The sequence below is a fragment of the Pteropus medius genome, unplaced genomic scaffold (genome assembly GCF_902729225.1).
Source record: "Pteropus medius unplaced genomic scaffold, Ma_sr-lr_union100, whole genome shotgun sequence".
Taxonomy (NCBI): domain Eukaryota; kingdom Metazoa; phylum Chordata; class Mammalia; order Chiroptera; family Pteropodidae; genus Pteropus; species Pteropus medius.
This window is the reverse complement of record NW_024356335.1, coordinates 2,150,374-2,165,668: the sequence shown is the minus strand read 5'-3', so window position 1 is coordinate 2,165,668 and position 15,295 is coordinate 2,150,374. Positions and strand designations below refer to the sequence as shown.

Genomic DNA, 15,295 nt, shown 5'->3' with positions numbered 1-15,295 from the left:
GGAATTTCTCTCACTTTTTTTTTTTTGGAAAGAAAAAAATAAAGATCAAAGTTCAAATTTTAATTTTTCTGTAACAATATTCAAAAAGTATGATTATTAAAAGTCATTATGAATTGGTGCCTTTTACTTTCCTGATTGTCATATACTTTATAATTGAAATTGCAATTGTTTCAGTATGTGCAGTTAAACATGATGGCCAGTTGGGTATTTTTTTTCTAATGTGCTTGGTACTTCTCCTGTATACAATATAAAGAAGTGTGCAAAAATTTTAACAAAGTATTTGAGCATATTTAAATTAGGAAAATACCAGGCAAGATGTTTCTTTTTGTAAACTGCTTCTGTCCAAAGCATTCTGTATATTATCAGAATGAAAAATGACAGCACTTTGTCATCTGTTCAAATTGATATTGCACTCTTTGCAGTGACAGCTGAAAAGGCCCACAGGTGCCATATAAAGAGGTGACCATGTTGTCATATTTCATTTCGGCATCCCTCTGCAAAGCCATAATTACCTAATTAGGTTGTTAATTAGGAGATTAGCATTTCACTATATTGATAGAATGCTCTTTACCGGCGTGGGGCTAGATACAGATTTGTCTGCCCTAATTTATAATCTCTGCCTTTTTTGTACTTATTTATTTGCTTAAGATCCTGATACGGGGCCATTCAGTTTACCTGAGAAACAGTTTGTTTACAAGCTAATGAAGCTTTGATCACTGGATTAAAGTTGCTCTGTTAAAATATGAACAGAATTAAAAGGATGATAATAAAAATTCTGAGTTGGTGTAACTTGTATTTTTGTTAGCATAGGCAACAAACACATGATAAGGAATAAAATCGTTGGTATAAAAAAATTAAAAACACAAAAACTAAATCTGAAATGTTATATATCCTAAACTAGACAAAGGAAATTATCTTTAATAACAAATTTTACCATTTATACGTTAGATTTATAAAATATGTTAAGTATTTTTAACATATTTCAGAAACCGAAGCTAGGTTAATGACTTCAGAACAAATATATTTAGCTTTCAGTCTAGACTTCCTTAGATAGTCATTGTGCACCAAGGCTCATTTCATTTGTACCCTCTGTCCATTAGTCTCTGCTTGGAACATTTTCTCCCCCCAGTCTGCAGTCCTGACACTTAAGGAATTTGAAGTATTTCAGAGTAACCTTCACTTGGTGAGCTGTTTGGAGTGAGCAGCATTTCCATGGAGTGTGTCTGACATTCTTCGGGTGGGGGAAGGGTGGTAAAAGCCCAGTTTCTAACTATTTTCACTCCAGTACATGATTTGTCTATAATGTTTGTAATTTACATTCTGCGTACCTTTTCTGCTTTTTCCAGTTTAGGAGATTTAAGAATTTTACAACATTAGGAGCACCATTCCTTCTGAGGTAGTGGTCTGGCTCCTTTTGATTATATTTGGTCTTAACCATTAAATTTGTAGAAAGTACATGTGTGCCTAAGTCCTTTTTTCCCATAGTCATTACGAAGAATTGCATTTGTTTATATCTGTGATTTTCTTTAAAATTTAAAAACGTATTTAAAAATATTTTTTATGTGAAGAAAATATCATATGTAAAATTTTGCATTCAGTCAGCTAAGCTTTTTGCTTAATTGTAATCATTCATTTATTGATTCAGTATTGCTGAATATATATTAGACACTAGGCATATGTCTGGGAATTAAGCAGTGAAAACTGTAGACGGCAACCCTGCTGTCATAGGACTTGCATTCTAGTAATGCAAAGTACACCTAGCTCAAGAAGCATTATGGTAATCGAGAGTAAAGGTGAGCATGGTGGAATACCTACTCTGGACTTGGTAAGGTCACACCTTCCTGGGGCAGGTGATGCCTAAATTGGGATCTGAAGGGCAAAGGAAAAAGTGATGTCTAAGCCAGGTGGAAGGACAGAGAAACCTGTTCTAGACAGGAGTCTATACTGTAAGGCTCAAAAAAACTGGGAGTTGAGTGTGGCTGGAGCAGAAAACTAACGTGGTAAGTGGAAGATGGGCCTCAAAGGTAGGCAAGGTTCAGTTAGATCGAAGGGTTTGGAAAGTCATTGAAGGATTTTAAGACAAGTTAGGAGACAGTTGCTACAGCGTAGGTGAGAGATGGTGGCTTGGATTAGGTTATAGAGATAAAAGAATGAAATCTAGAGAGAAGAGGATGCCATGGTTTCGTAATTAAATGGCTGTAGGCTTCATAGAAAGAGAAGAGTCAAGGATTCTATTTGTTTTCTAACTAAGTAGGAGAGAATGTGCTTATGTACCTCAGAGAAAAGAGGTCTGTGAGTCTTATTTTCTAATATGACCCCAAAATTACAGTGCTAGCAACTAGTTTCTTTCAGGCGACTTGGGGAAATAATAATAGTTGAGTGTCACTTTTGGGCCCTACATTGTGACTATAGCTTTGTGAGGTATGTGATAATGTCTTACTGAGGTCCAGAGAAATTGTGACTTTCCCAATTTTCTCAGCTACTGTGTGGTGGAATTGGAAGCACTCCAAAGCTTTTGTGTTTTCTTTCATGCCGTGTTGCCTTTCTTGTTTTATTCCCTTCCGTTCGTTTATTCCAAAGTGAAGAGAATTACTTCCCAAGGGCCAGTAGCTCAGTAGGCAGCTGGCAGAGGCATCATGTTTAACTCTGTGGCTTCTTACCCCCCACTCAGGTTGGATTAAAGCATCGTCTGGTGCTTTGGAGGGGAAGCTGCTCCAGCCGTGAGTTCTGCTTCAACAAAGTCAAGTTCCGTTGGGATTCCCGGCAGGAGGAGTGAATGTCCCTTAGCTAGAAATGTAGATTAGCTACATCCACACAGGGTCACTAACATATCAAAGTTCTCTTCCCTTCCCCAAGGAAAAGACTCGGAAATTCTCATTTTGCATGAGGAATTTGACATATCTTTGATGCAATCAACTCATATTAAAAATTATTAAAAATTTTTTATGGTTACTGTCGCCAGTCCTGTTCAGTTAGGTGGTTTGTTTGGTATCCTTGTGTTGGGATCACCTAAACTAGAAGGAACCTAGGATGCAGCATGGATTTGGGCCCTCCTGTGTGTCCACTTCCCTTTTTAAAAATTGAGATATAATTCATATATCATGAAATTCACACTTTCGAAGTGTACAGTTTAATGGTTTATACTGTATTCACAAAGTTGTATAACCATCACCAACCACTATCTAAAACCAAAAAACTTCATTACCCAAAAGAAACCCACACCCATTAACAGTCACTCCTCATTCCTCCCTCCCCCAGCCCCTGGCAACCATTAATCTGCTGTCTCTACGGATCTGCCTATTGTGAATCTTTCATATAAATGGAATCACACAATATGTGGCCTTTTGTTTCTGGCTTCTTTTATTTAGCGTATGTTTTCAAAGTTCATCTATGTCACAGCATGTATCAGTACTTCATATATTTTTATTAGTAGTCCATTGTATGGAAATATCATATTTTGTTTAATATTAAGTATTAATAATAAATTTATCCATTCATCAGTTGATGGAAGGTTGTTTCCACTCTTTGGCTATTATGGGTAATATTGCTATGAACATTCCCGTACAGGTTTTTGTGCGAACATGTTTTCAGTTCTGTTGGGTATATGTACCTTGCAGGGGATTGCTGAGTCAGATGGTGACACTGACCTTTTTGAGGAATTGCCAAACTTTTCAGAGGTGGCTGCATCGTTTTACATTCCCACGAGCAGTGTATAAAGACCGCCAGCCCCTTTTTGCTTTTGGTCTCTTCAGGTTCTGTGTTGCTCTGGTCTGAGCTGGAGGCAACCTCAGGTTCCAGGAGTTCCATGAGCCCTTTGTCTTGATAAACCAGAAATTTTTCGGTTTTCTCTGTTCAGCCAGGTTTGTCCTACAAAGATATGTGTAACAGGCCTTATCCTGGGTGTTAGTGACGGGAAATCAAATAAGGCTTCTAGTCCTTTTCGCTCAAAGACTTCATGGTCCAGTACTTGAAACTTCTTATTAAGATATGGGGGGAGAGGGGAAAGCCAGTGAAGAAAGTAACTGCTTAGAAATGTATGAAATTTCACAGACACTAGGCATATGTCTGGGAATTAAGCAGTGAAAAGGTTTTAGAATTTGGGGGATCGACTTGTTTTTCACAACTTCTGGGTTGTTTTTTTCCTCGGCTCATCCTTTAACTATTGCTGTTCCTTGAGTTTTGTCCCTAGGTATTGTTCTTTTCTTACATGTTCTCCCTGGTAAGTTCATTCGCATCCATGGTGCCGTCTGTCATTTATATGTTGATGTCTTCCAAGTTTGCGCAAACCTTCTTCCTAGGCTTCAGTTTTGCATATCCTTCACGTGTCGCTCATGTGCTGTTGTCTTCCAAAGTGTGCTCAGAGCTTTTCCTGGGCTCTCAGGTTCGCATCATGATGGCTCTCTGCTTGGGTAATCCACGGACATCTCAAGCTCATTGAAACATAATTCTTCATTTCCCCTCTACCCGTTAAACTGTTCCTACTTTTGAGTTCACAGTTTCATTTGTTGGCTCTATTATGCTTAACCTTCCACTTAACCTTCTCCATTCACTCAGTCACCAATTTCTACCAATTTTATGTCCTAAATTTTTAACTGTTTCTTAAATTCATAGAACCATCTTTCACTGCCTTATTTCAGATTTCATCATCCCTTCCCTAAGTTGTCACAGCTTCATAACTAATCTTGTGTCTTGTGCATCAGATTAATCTTCTGTGCAGTCTCTCCGAAATGCTAATCAGCAGCTTTGAACTCCATGTAGTTTTAGTTACCAAATACTTGTTCTGCTGTTTCTTGTTTTAGTGCCTTGTCTCATGCTGTCTCTATTTGGGAGAGACGGGTTTGTCTCTTTGACTCTTCTCCTAACTGCGGCTTTTCATCTTTGAAGATTCGTCTTAGACCAGGGAATAATAGCAATAACAATAATTATAAACATTTACATAGTGCTAACCACGGGCCAGGATGGGCTAGGCACCGTTATACATGCATAACATATATGAATCCATCCAGTCCTCACACCATTCCTATAAGGTAGACACCAAAACTACTCATGTTTACAGATGAGGACAAGGAGGCACAGAAATTACTTTCCCCAGATCCCACAGAGAGTGAGTGAGCAGCTGAGTCCAGATTTGAACCAGGCAGTGTGATGCTTGATTGCTTGCTCTTGGTCTCTCCTACCTACCCTTTCCCAAGCTCCTCGATTCCCTGCACTTCCCCCACCCCAAAGGTTAGTTTTCCTCTCCCACCTTCTGTGACAGCCTGATGTCAATCTGCAGTCCATAGGACAGACCCAGAGCAAATATTCTTTTAAACATTTTTGATCAAGGAGCCAGCATTATAGATGATTAAATTGCCAGCTCTTGTTTTTCCACTATTCTCGAAGTGACTAAGTGGGAAGTAATCACTTCTGTTATCTTGATTTTAGTCATGTCTGTGAATCCTAGTCTTGTTAGCGGAGAGTGGGGTTCCTCTCGATGCATTGTCCAGGTTCTTGATGTTTTGAACAGAAAATTGAGCAAGACACCAAAATACAGCAGAAAAGAATAGCTTTATTAGAGGAGAAAGTAAAGCAGCAGTGCACTTCCAGACGTGGAAGCGGGCAGAACTAGAGAAGAGTGGTTCAAAGGGCTCAAAGGCACAATAACAGTCTTTGGGGTTTTCATCCCTGTTTGCTGTGGATGGTTACTTTTCTCAGAGGGGTGGGCTTTCTTGATTGACAGCTAAGATTGGCAGGACTCAGTGACTCATTGCTTTCTGAGCATGTTTGTTGCCAGAATTCAGTCGGTTATGATATTAATAAACTTCGAGGCGTATGTATCATATTATAATGATGGTATAATGAGGCTCAGGTGAATTGAAGGTCGTTGGGGTCTTTATTGGGCAGGCGCCAGTGACTGGCTAAGACTAGTACCCAGTTGTCTGCTTGTTTCCTTGTTTGAGTTACTTTGAGCCCAAAAATGCCTTCTGGCTTGCTTAATTGTGGGTGGACTAGGGCAGACCCTTTCTAGAATAGGATGACCTCAGTGTCTTTGCAGGCAACCTGAAATCCCCTATCTAACTTTCCTGCTTGTTTTCTAAGAGCCATGAACCCCCTTTTCATTAATATGGATGTCGAAGGATGGGAGGTCTTTTCTTCTGCACCTGTTTCCTGCTGAGGAGGTTGGTAGTCCCTGCCTGTTGGGTTTTTCATGGAGCTCTTTCCCTGTCTGCCTCAGTCAGGACGGGGTGTTGAATTTCCTGCCGAAGTGCCGCCTCAGTCCCTAGACAAGGAAAAATGAGGATACAAACTTGTTACTTGAATCACATATCCAGTTATGTCCTTTCAAGCGGGTGAAGGAAAACAGGCTTGGTTAATATATTTCGTTAAAGAAAGAAAAAACTTGGGTTAAAGGTCCCCTCTCTGTTTGGCCTAAATCCATTCCTGCCTTATGATGGGCCAAGGAGAATGCTGAGTTTCAGTGATCCTTATCAGTAGCCAGAGGACTTGAGTCACTAGTTTCAAGATAATTATCTGAGTTTGAGGGAGAGGGTCTTTCTCCCAAGAAAGGAGGAAAGGAAAGACTTAACTAAAAGGATTAAGAATTTTGCCCTATCAGTCTGGGTATCCAGTTTCATTTAAAGATTTCCCTTTCATGTTCCCCTAGTACTTTCTTTTAGAATCCTCTAGCACTGCTCTCATTCTTTATAGTGACCATTTACATACTCGTCTTTTCCCCCTGGCTTGACCGTAAGCTTGGGATAGGGACTGTGACTCTTTACTTTATACTGCTAACTCCCAGCACGTAGTAGGTATTGATGCTTCGAATGAGTTAGGTAAGTCTATTTATACCGACATCTAGACTAGTGAGAGAAATGGATTAAGAAGAATGTGATAAAATAGACAAACTGGAAATTTGAGGCAGCATAATGTAATCGTTCGGAGCAGGGATTCTGGAGCCAGGCTGCCTAGGTTTTCTCCTGGCTCCACCACCTCTTACTAGTGAAGTGGCCTTGGGTAAGTCTGTCTCAGTTGACTGATTTGTAAAACATGAATAATGATAGAATCTACTTCATGGTTTCATAAATGACATAAGTGCTTGCTAAATAAATAACCTGGAATTCAGATATTCAATTATTCTAATTAAATTATATTTTGTGGAACATTCCCACCCTAACTTTATAACATTATAGGCCAAATGAAGCCAGTTTTGCTGCCCTGTCCTCATGTTTGATGGTTTCTTTTTTAAAAGGTAGTCTAGAAGGTTATAAAAAAAATACCTGGCAAAGTTAGTGCAGTTTTGTTAATAACAATAGTAGCAGTTACCATTTCTCAAGATTATGAAAGCTCCATTCAAATGAAAGTACGAAGCACCTTTCAAAGTCACATAAAAATAGTTTGGGGATTATCTGCTAGTTTAGATGATCTCATCGCTATCCTCTGTTCATGAGGAGTTGAATGACAACTTATTTATTTTCCCTGCAAAATGATGTAGCTAGAACAAGAATAGTCAATAATATTGCATCTTGGGTTCGTGTAGTACTTTTTTACTTTTTGTAAGTATTCTTTAAGTATCTCTATGAAGTGTCTAAGACACGGATGTAGACATTTTACTGCTGAGAAAACACAATCAGGGGCACCTGACTCTCTTGAAGGCATCTATCTCATAGCTACTTCCTGAAGTAGCTAAAGACAATAAGTAACCTGACATCATGCAATGGAATTCTTCAGACCTTTGAGGGAAAAGCATATGACACAAAACACACACAACTTTTTATTTGGACTCTAGGGTAAACTGGTCACATCCTCTTCCTCATATGTGATTAGAATAGAACTTGAGAGCTGAAAAGACCCCCTTATAGTTCATCCTCCTCATTTAACAGATGCAGAAACGGACTGATGTGTAAAACACATTTGAAGAAGTGACTTGTCTAAGACCACGTAATTAGGTCCCTGGTAATTAGGGAATTGAAATTCAGGTTTCCTGAGTGGTGGCTGCAGTAAACTTTGTTGCTTCCTTTAACTGATGATGTGGTTAACCTGAGAGCCAGGTAAGTAGGAACATAATTCCATTCTTCTTGTTGAAGAAACCTCAGACATCGAGGAGACAATCAAAGGAAAATCAATCTTAGACTGTAGAGGGAGAACTATGTATTGAACCAGCACCATAGATAAAGGGGCCTTTTTATTTTTTTTAAATCATGGTGCAACCCTTTGGGACCAAGATTCATTTGTTTATTCATTCCACACTGAGTTCTTATTGGATGCCAGCCACATTCTGCTACAAACTCAAACTGGCAGCACAGTGATGAATAAGATAATCACTGTCCTTAAGGTGCTTACAGTTTAGAAGAGAAAAACCAAAGTATAAATAGATTATTATTTTTTTTAAAGTGTGATTAGTTCATCCATTCCTTTACTCAGTCCTTAGCATAGCAGCCAGAGAGATCCTTTTAAAATGTGAGTTAAATCATTACTGCTTTACTACAGTCCTTGGAGTAAAAGCAGCATCCTTGGAGCCTCCTGCAAGGCTCTCCATGATTTGCCCTGCTCTTCCATATGTCATTATTACTTGCCCCCTTGCTGGACTCCTTGCTTCTCCTTGAACAGTGCCAGGCATGCTCCCTCTGCTTGGTAACACACTTCCCTCAAAAGTCCACCTCCTTTAACCGTTAATTGTCACCTTCTCCAGAAGCGTTTCTTGACTACTTTGTTCACAGCTGCAACCATGGTCCACCCACCGGGCATGCCCCAGCTCTCTTCCCTGCACTGTTTTTACCCATAGCACTTCTGACTTGCTGTACAATTTACTTCTCTATTTTGTTTGTCTCCTGCATTAGTTTGTGAACTCCATGGGGGCAGAACTTTCAGTCTGCTTTGTATCTCTGTATCTAGAACAGTGTGTGGCACACAGTAAGCCTTCAGTAAAGATTGGTTGAATAAATATCTTCAGCAAACACATAGCACCTGCTGCTAACAGGCAACGTGCTGGGTTAATTATTTGGTAGAAGTAGTGACAGAGTGTAGTGCAACGGGACAATGAAGAAGGGAGCAGCTAACCTGGTCTCTGGGTTTCATTAGGGAGGTTTCCTGGAAGAAATGACCATTGAGCTGGATTTTGAAAGTAGGAGGTAGCCAGGGGAAGAAGGATGAATAGGCTTGGGGGTAGTTTTGAAGGGATACAACTTGTCTTTATTGTAATTGGAACTTTGATTCTTCTTAGGGGAGGTTAAAATTTTAGTAAACTGATACTTGGAGTTGAAATTTGTTAGGGCCTTAGAAGATCCGAACATAGATTTTAGTAGCAAAGTTGTATCTTTTAGTCCTAGTATAAATGAAACCAGGGGAGGGGAGGTCAGATATTACCACAAATTTAATGGCTTCATACAACACATTGCTACAAGGTTTCTCAACCTCAGCATTGTTGCTACTTACATAATTCTTTGCTGTGGGTGTTGTCCTGTGCATTGTAGGATGTTTAGCAGCATCTCTGGCGTCTTCCCTCTGGATGCTAATAGCACCCACCCCCACAGTGTGACAACTAGAAATGTGTCCAGACATTGTTAAATGTGCCCTGGGAAGCAAAATCGCCTTCCAGTTGGGAACCGCACACTAGAGTCACTGCATTACTGTTGGTGGCGTCCAGGGGTTCCTGTCTTTAGCAACTTTGCATACGATTGTGGAAGGGAGATATTTATACTTTAATAGAGTAACCGCATTTCTGAATCTAGAACTGGATAAACATTTGAAATTGGCAATTCCTTAAACATGATATTAATGTAACTGTGTTGAAGGTAGAAATAAAAGTGCCTCTAAAATAGTTTGGACCCTAGGAACTGGAGAAAGGTGCACAGAGGATGACATTTTTGAGTTCGACTTAGAATAAGGTTTGTATTGGAGGAGAAGGACACATCTCAGACAAAGGGAATATCGTTGCTGAGGGCTGGAATGTGTTCTGAGTAGTTCTGGGAGTTGCAGGCTGGGGAGAAGGCACGTGAGTGGAACTGGGTTGTGAAGAGCCTTAAATGTCTATGAAGGCGAAGGAGTTTAGGCTGTTTTCTGGCATTGCATATTTTCATTTCAGTTGCTGCATACCAAATATCACAAACTTAGTGGCTTAAAACAAAGACAGATTTGGTATCTCTCAGTGGGTCAGAAGTCCTGGCTTTAGCTGCGTTTTCTGCTGAGAGTCTCAAGAGGATGAGATGAAGGCGTGAGCTGGCTCCATCCTCATCTGAAGTCTGGACTAGTCTTTATTGTAATTGGGAAAGCTCTCTTTAGCTCTCTTTGCAAGCGCCCTCAGGTTGTCAGAATTCATTTCCTTGGGGCTGTATGACTAAGGTCTCCATTTTCTTGCTCTCTGTTGGCTGGGATCACTCTCAGCTCCTAGAAGCTGCTCTCGGGTCCTTGCCATGTATAGTTCCGTAATATGGCTGTTTGCTTCTTCAAGGCCAGCAGGAAAATCTAACTTAGAATCTGTCTCTTCAGCCGCCTAGGACAGAGTCTTATATAACTCATATAATGGAAAGTAATCGAGGGAGTGACTCTCCCATCACTTCTGTTGGCTATAAGCAAGTCAGGTTCCACCCACACTCAAGGGAAGGGCATATGACACAAAGGCGTGGCTACCCAGAGACCAGAATTTGAATTCTGGAGCCATCTTTGAATTCTGACTACCATACATGCACTTTCAGCTCCATGAAGGCAGGGGCCAAGACTTTTTAAATTTTTTGCTCAACACTGTATCTCCAGTGCCTGGTACACATTAAGTGCTTTACAGATGTCATATGAATGAAATCAGTGAATGAGTATATTTGATAGATGGTTGAATGCTCTTTATGGTTTCAGCCCCTGTACTGATAATTTCACATTAAGAAACAGTCAGATTTCTTTGGTATTATTAATTTCTTCACTCTAGATAAAACTATAAACATTTTTACCTTAAACCTTAAAGTAAAACCTAAAATTAGTTGTTTGTTATCACAAGTGTCAATCAGAACGATTGTGTCAGATAGGCAACACCCATTGGAAAAATAATTTAGGGCTACATTGCACCAAACTAGCAGATTTCTTGTAACAGCCAGAAATGTTGGCAGGTTTGGAGTTTGGGGGGAAGTGGGGGGTGGTTAGATTGTCTGAATTTTAACAGCTATTGCTAGCTAATAAACATTATTTCAGAAACACTTTGAAAATACTGATTGTTTTGTAACAGCTGCATAATAATAGAGATTTTAGTCTAACTTGTATTTATAACTATATATAGTTTGGTGTTAATAATTACAGTTCTTCATACTTGTCATAGGAAACATCTATTGAGCAAAAATTAGATCTTGAGTTGTCCATTGATAAAGTGCCATTTTATCTTCACAAAATCAGATATTTCTGACACCAAAGTTGATGTTTTTCCACTAGATCTTGCTGTTCAAATTCAGGTTATGAGAAAACCAGTATGTGCCAGAGGGTACTAGAAGCCACGAAGCAAGCATGGCACATCTTCCTGGAGTATCAATTTTAGTGATACATTCAAAAGTAGAACATTTTTTTTCTATTAAGACAAATACAGATATTATAGGATAGCATGCAAAATACGAATGAATTCTAAAACGAAATTTCTTACAGCACGTTGTTTTAGGTGACTCCTCCTAGGTTCTGTCATGCCTTGATTTATGGTCACTCTCCTCTGTCCTTCAGGTGTGTCCGTGGACAAGTTTGAGAGGCACTGTACTGTACCAGGCTCCCTTCCACTGGATCTTGGCAGATGGTAAGATTCAAAGACGTTTCAGGTGGAGGTTAGTGCTACAAGGAAAGAAAAATCAAGAGTCAGAGTCCACCAATCAAGGGTAGGTTGGTGGCAGTCTGGCTGGTTCCAGATGTCCTTAGTCACTCATCAGGGGGCCTTACCAGGATAGCTGGAATGACACCTGAGTCTCTCTATGTAGTCTTTTATTATTCTAAACTTCTTCCCATAATTCAAATGTATTCCAAAGAAGGTGACGGCAGAAGCTGAAGGTCTCTTGAGGCTGTGGTTCAGAAATCCCATATTATTTCCTCTACATCCTGTCACTCAAAGCAAATCACAATGTGAACACAGACTGAAGAGATGGGGAGGAAGACTCCACCTCTTGCTGGGAGGGGCTGCAAAGCTGGCCTTTAAAAAATCCACCATATGACCTTGAGCAAGTTACTTAACTCCTTTATAACTTAATTTTTTAAAAATCTGTAAAATGGGGATAATATTAATATCTACCTCCTGGGCTGGTTGTAAGGGTGAAATATGTTGTTACATGAAAAGTATAGCTGATAATTAAAGCTCAGTAAATGTTATCTATTACTGTTCTTGTGTTTCTGCCTAATGAAAGCTTAGCTGTCCTTAAGAAGCAACCTTCTTCCTTCCTGAAGCTTCTGTAATTTTCTTGTCTCTTGAAAAACATACTGTCTTAGCTTCTCATTTGGTGGTTAGTATGTATTGCCTTATGTTACTGTTTTGTCTGTACAGGACATAGCGCATTGGAAGTTCAGCCACTGGAGAGTACAGGCCAACGTTCATATAATTTTTTTGTGGGATTCCCAGGGCCTGGCTCTCAATGATGTTTAGTGAATGAATCCTATATTATTCAAAAGAAGATACAAGCATTTCTTTTCTGTTATTTCAGTACTTTTAGTCAAAATACAGAAGTAAAAATGTGAAAGGAAAAATTAAACTCCAGATACAGAGTCTCGCTCACTATTTACTGTTTAATGAAATTTGTCATATTCACATGGAGAAGATTTAATTCCCTGAGGCAGGAGGAGGGAGGAAGCGTACTTTTTGCTGGTCTAAAAAATAATGAAGATTTAATTTAGATTTAAATTGGAGAGAATTAGAAAAAGATTTAAAAGCAATAAAGTTTATTTTATTTTAATGGTCATTTCAATTATTTTCGAATTCCAGGAGGTACGAATTCTCAACTTTAACTATATCAAAGAATGTTGGAATCTTAATAAAAAACAAGATCTCTTGGTTTTTATAAATGGAAGACGTTGTTTATAATAAAAAGACTTTTGTTTTTCTAACTTATGATCTTTCCTTGTTGTACTAAATAAATGTAGGTGCTTCTATAATAACACTCTTAAGGAATCCTGTATAGGAATCAGGTTTAACTTGCCTAATGCTAATAGCATGAAGTCGGGGTACAGTGTGGAAAGGTAAAAAAAATCTGGCATCTGCTGTTACGTGTTGTTAACTCCCTCAGCAGACGTTAAATCATTTCAAGTACAATAATAGTGTGGGAGGTAAATTAACTAACCATTAACAATCTTATAAATACACAATTAACATGCCAACATTTATATGACACATTGATGGGGCAGCAGTAATTTTTGATTGGGAGTTTGCAGACCTTTGCGAAGCCTCAGGCTGTTGCTTTTGCAGACAAGTTTCCCAGGTTGCAGGTGAGGCTGCTTGGAGTCTATCTGGCAGAGAGAAGTGAGTGCAGGGAGTGTTTTGAAAGTCCGGGAAGGGGAATTGCCTTTTACAATTGGCAGAACTTGAGCATTTTAAGTCGTGTTGCTGCCTATCTCAGGTCCTTAGGGACTGAGGAGGTATAGGGAGGGTTCATTTGCTTATGGTGGGTTATTTTAAAAAATAACAGAATATTTCAGGTATAGATTTCTTAGCTGAAGTTGCATGAATCTCTAGGGATTTTCAAAAAGATAATTAGACTTAACTGGGAACTTAAAGTATACCCTTCCTCTTTGGTTTCAGGTCAACAAGTAGGTGATCTCAAAAGTTCCTTCCATGTGTAAAATGTGACTTTTATATTTTGAACAGCCATAACGTGCGCTGCTTATTTCTTGCTATTGTACAAATCACTGTTGCATTAGGAGAGAGGCTAAGGGTTTAGTCTGCTGTGTAACACACTTACTGGCTTACATTTTTCAAAAGACCCATGGAAGAAATTTCTCTCAGGCCTCAGAACCCGGAGAGCTCAACAATAGGATTTTTAAAAATCACGTTGATTATGACAATTATAATTCTTTGTTCCTCTTTGTTTAGAGAGGCTGTATAGTGATTAAGATCTCAAGCTCTTAGATTTGATTCGTGATTCTCTTATTAGCTGTCTGGCTTTGGGCAGGTTTTTAACCTTTCTGTACCTCAGTTTTTTCATCTATAAAATGGAGATAAAAATAGTAACTTTCTAATAGGGTTATTTTGAGAATTATATGAATTGATCCATGTGAAAAAGAAAGAGTAAGTCTAGCTTTTAAAAAATTAAGGTTAGCTATTATAATTGCTTTTGCTTCTGGGATTCTGCAGTTCGTCTGGAGCAAATGTATAAGATCTTATGGAATGCACTGGCTTATGGAGTCATCCTGAGTTACTTCCCCTTTGCCACTTTTTCTCATCTACTTTTTTATAGTGTTATACCGTATATTTTTCTATAAGCCATTGCAAATAAAATTTGAAGAGCATATGCGTATAAAGTTATTATTAAAAATAAACTTGTATTAAGACTTGATACCCATTAAAACCTATAAAACCCATAAAAATGTACTTTCCTCTTTAGGACATGTGCCAAGTTACTGTAGGCAGGCCATACAATTGTTAATGAACACAAAATGATTATATAAAGTGGTAATAGCATCCAAATTGCACCTAGAACCACACTTAGAACATAGTAGGAACTTATAAATATTTGTTGAGTGAATGAAGTATAAAAGGAGACCCACCCACTACATTAAAAATGGCCATGTCATTTTGAGACATCTCTTAGCATCCTCCTAATCTGCATGATGTCCTCAGTGCTTCCATTTTTAGTAAAACAAAGCTTTATGTTCTGAGGAACCTGGACTTAAAACCTGTGAAAAGTAGGACATCTTAGGGGAACAGACCTCCTGGAGCCTGAAATTATTGTTCATCTGATAGCTAAAGTGCATAAAAAGGACTGTCTCAGAGAGTCAAGAGTCGGTGACATCCAGGAAAGGCATTTAGGACCTGAAGAAACAGCATTTGTAAAAACGGAGAGCAGCAGTTCTAAGCCATGTTCTGTGAAACACTGTTATGTGTTGATATATTTTAGTGTTCCTAGAGGAAAAAAAATGTTTTGAGATCAAATAAGTTTGGGATTGGGGATATTAGATTTGTTTTACTAGATTCTCCACTCTTGGATATTCACAATATATATTAGTCTCTTAAAAACTTTGAGAAGTGCTATAATTAAACAGCAAGAAGAAAAGGTATTTAATTTTTTTTTAATATGGCATTTCCTAGACATTTTTTAAAATTTTAAACAAATCTAAAAAATTGTGGTAAAGTTTATACAACATAAAATTTACTATT

The 15,295-nt window shown here is 38.6% G+C and overlaps 1 protein-coding gene across 12 annotated transcripts in view; it reads left to right on the top strand.

Moving 5' to 3' along the window:
- MAPKAP1 (MAPK associated protein 1) overlaps nt 1-15,295 on the top strand; it is a 229,154-nt gene that overhangs the window by 34,153 nt on the left and 179,706 nt on the right. For 8 of the 12 annotated variants that reach the window (XM_039861615.1, XM_039861622.1, XM_039861613.1 and 5 more), the window contains one exon: nt 11,668-11,737. The exons of 3 other annotated variants lie outside the window; for them this stretch is intronic. Coding sequence is in view for 1 of the 9 variants with exons in the window: in XM_039861622.1 (XP_039717556.1) it covers nt 11,668-11,737 (70 nt within the window). In the remaining 8 variants the exon portion in view is untranslated. Of the gene's footprint in view, nt 1-11,667; nt 11,817-15,295 lie in introns of all 12 variants that reach the window. One more of the 12 variants, XM_039861616.1, reaches the window with a different exon arrangement.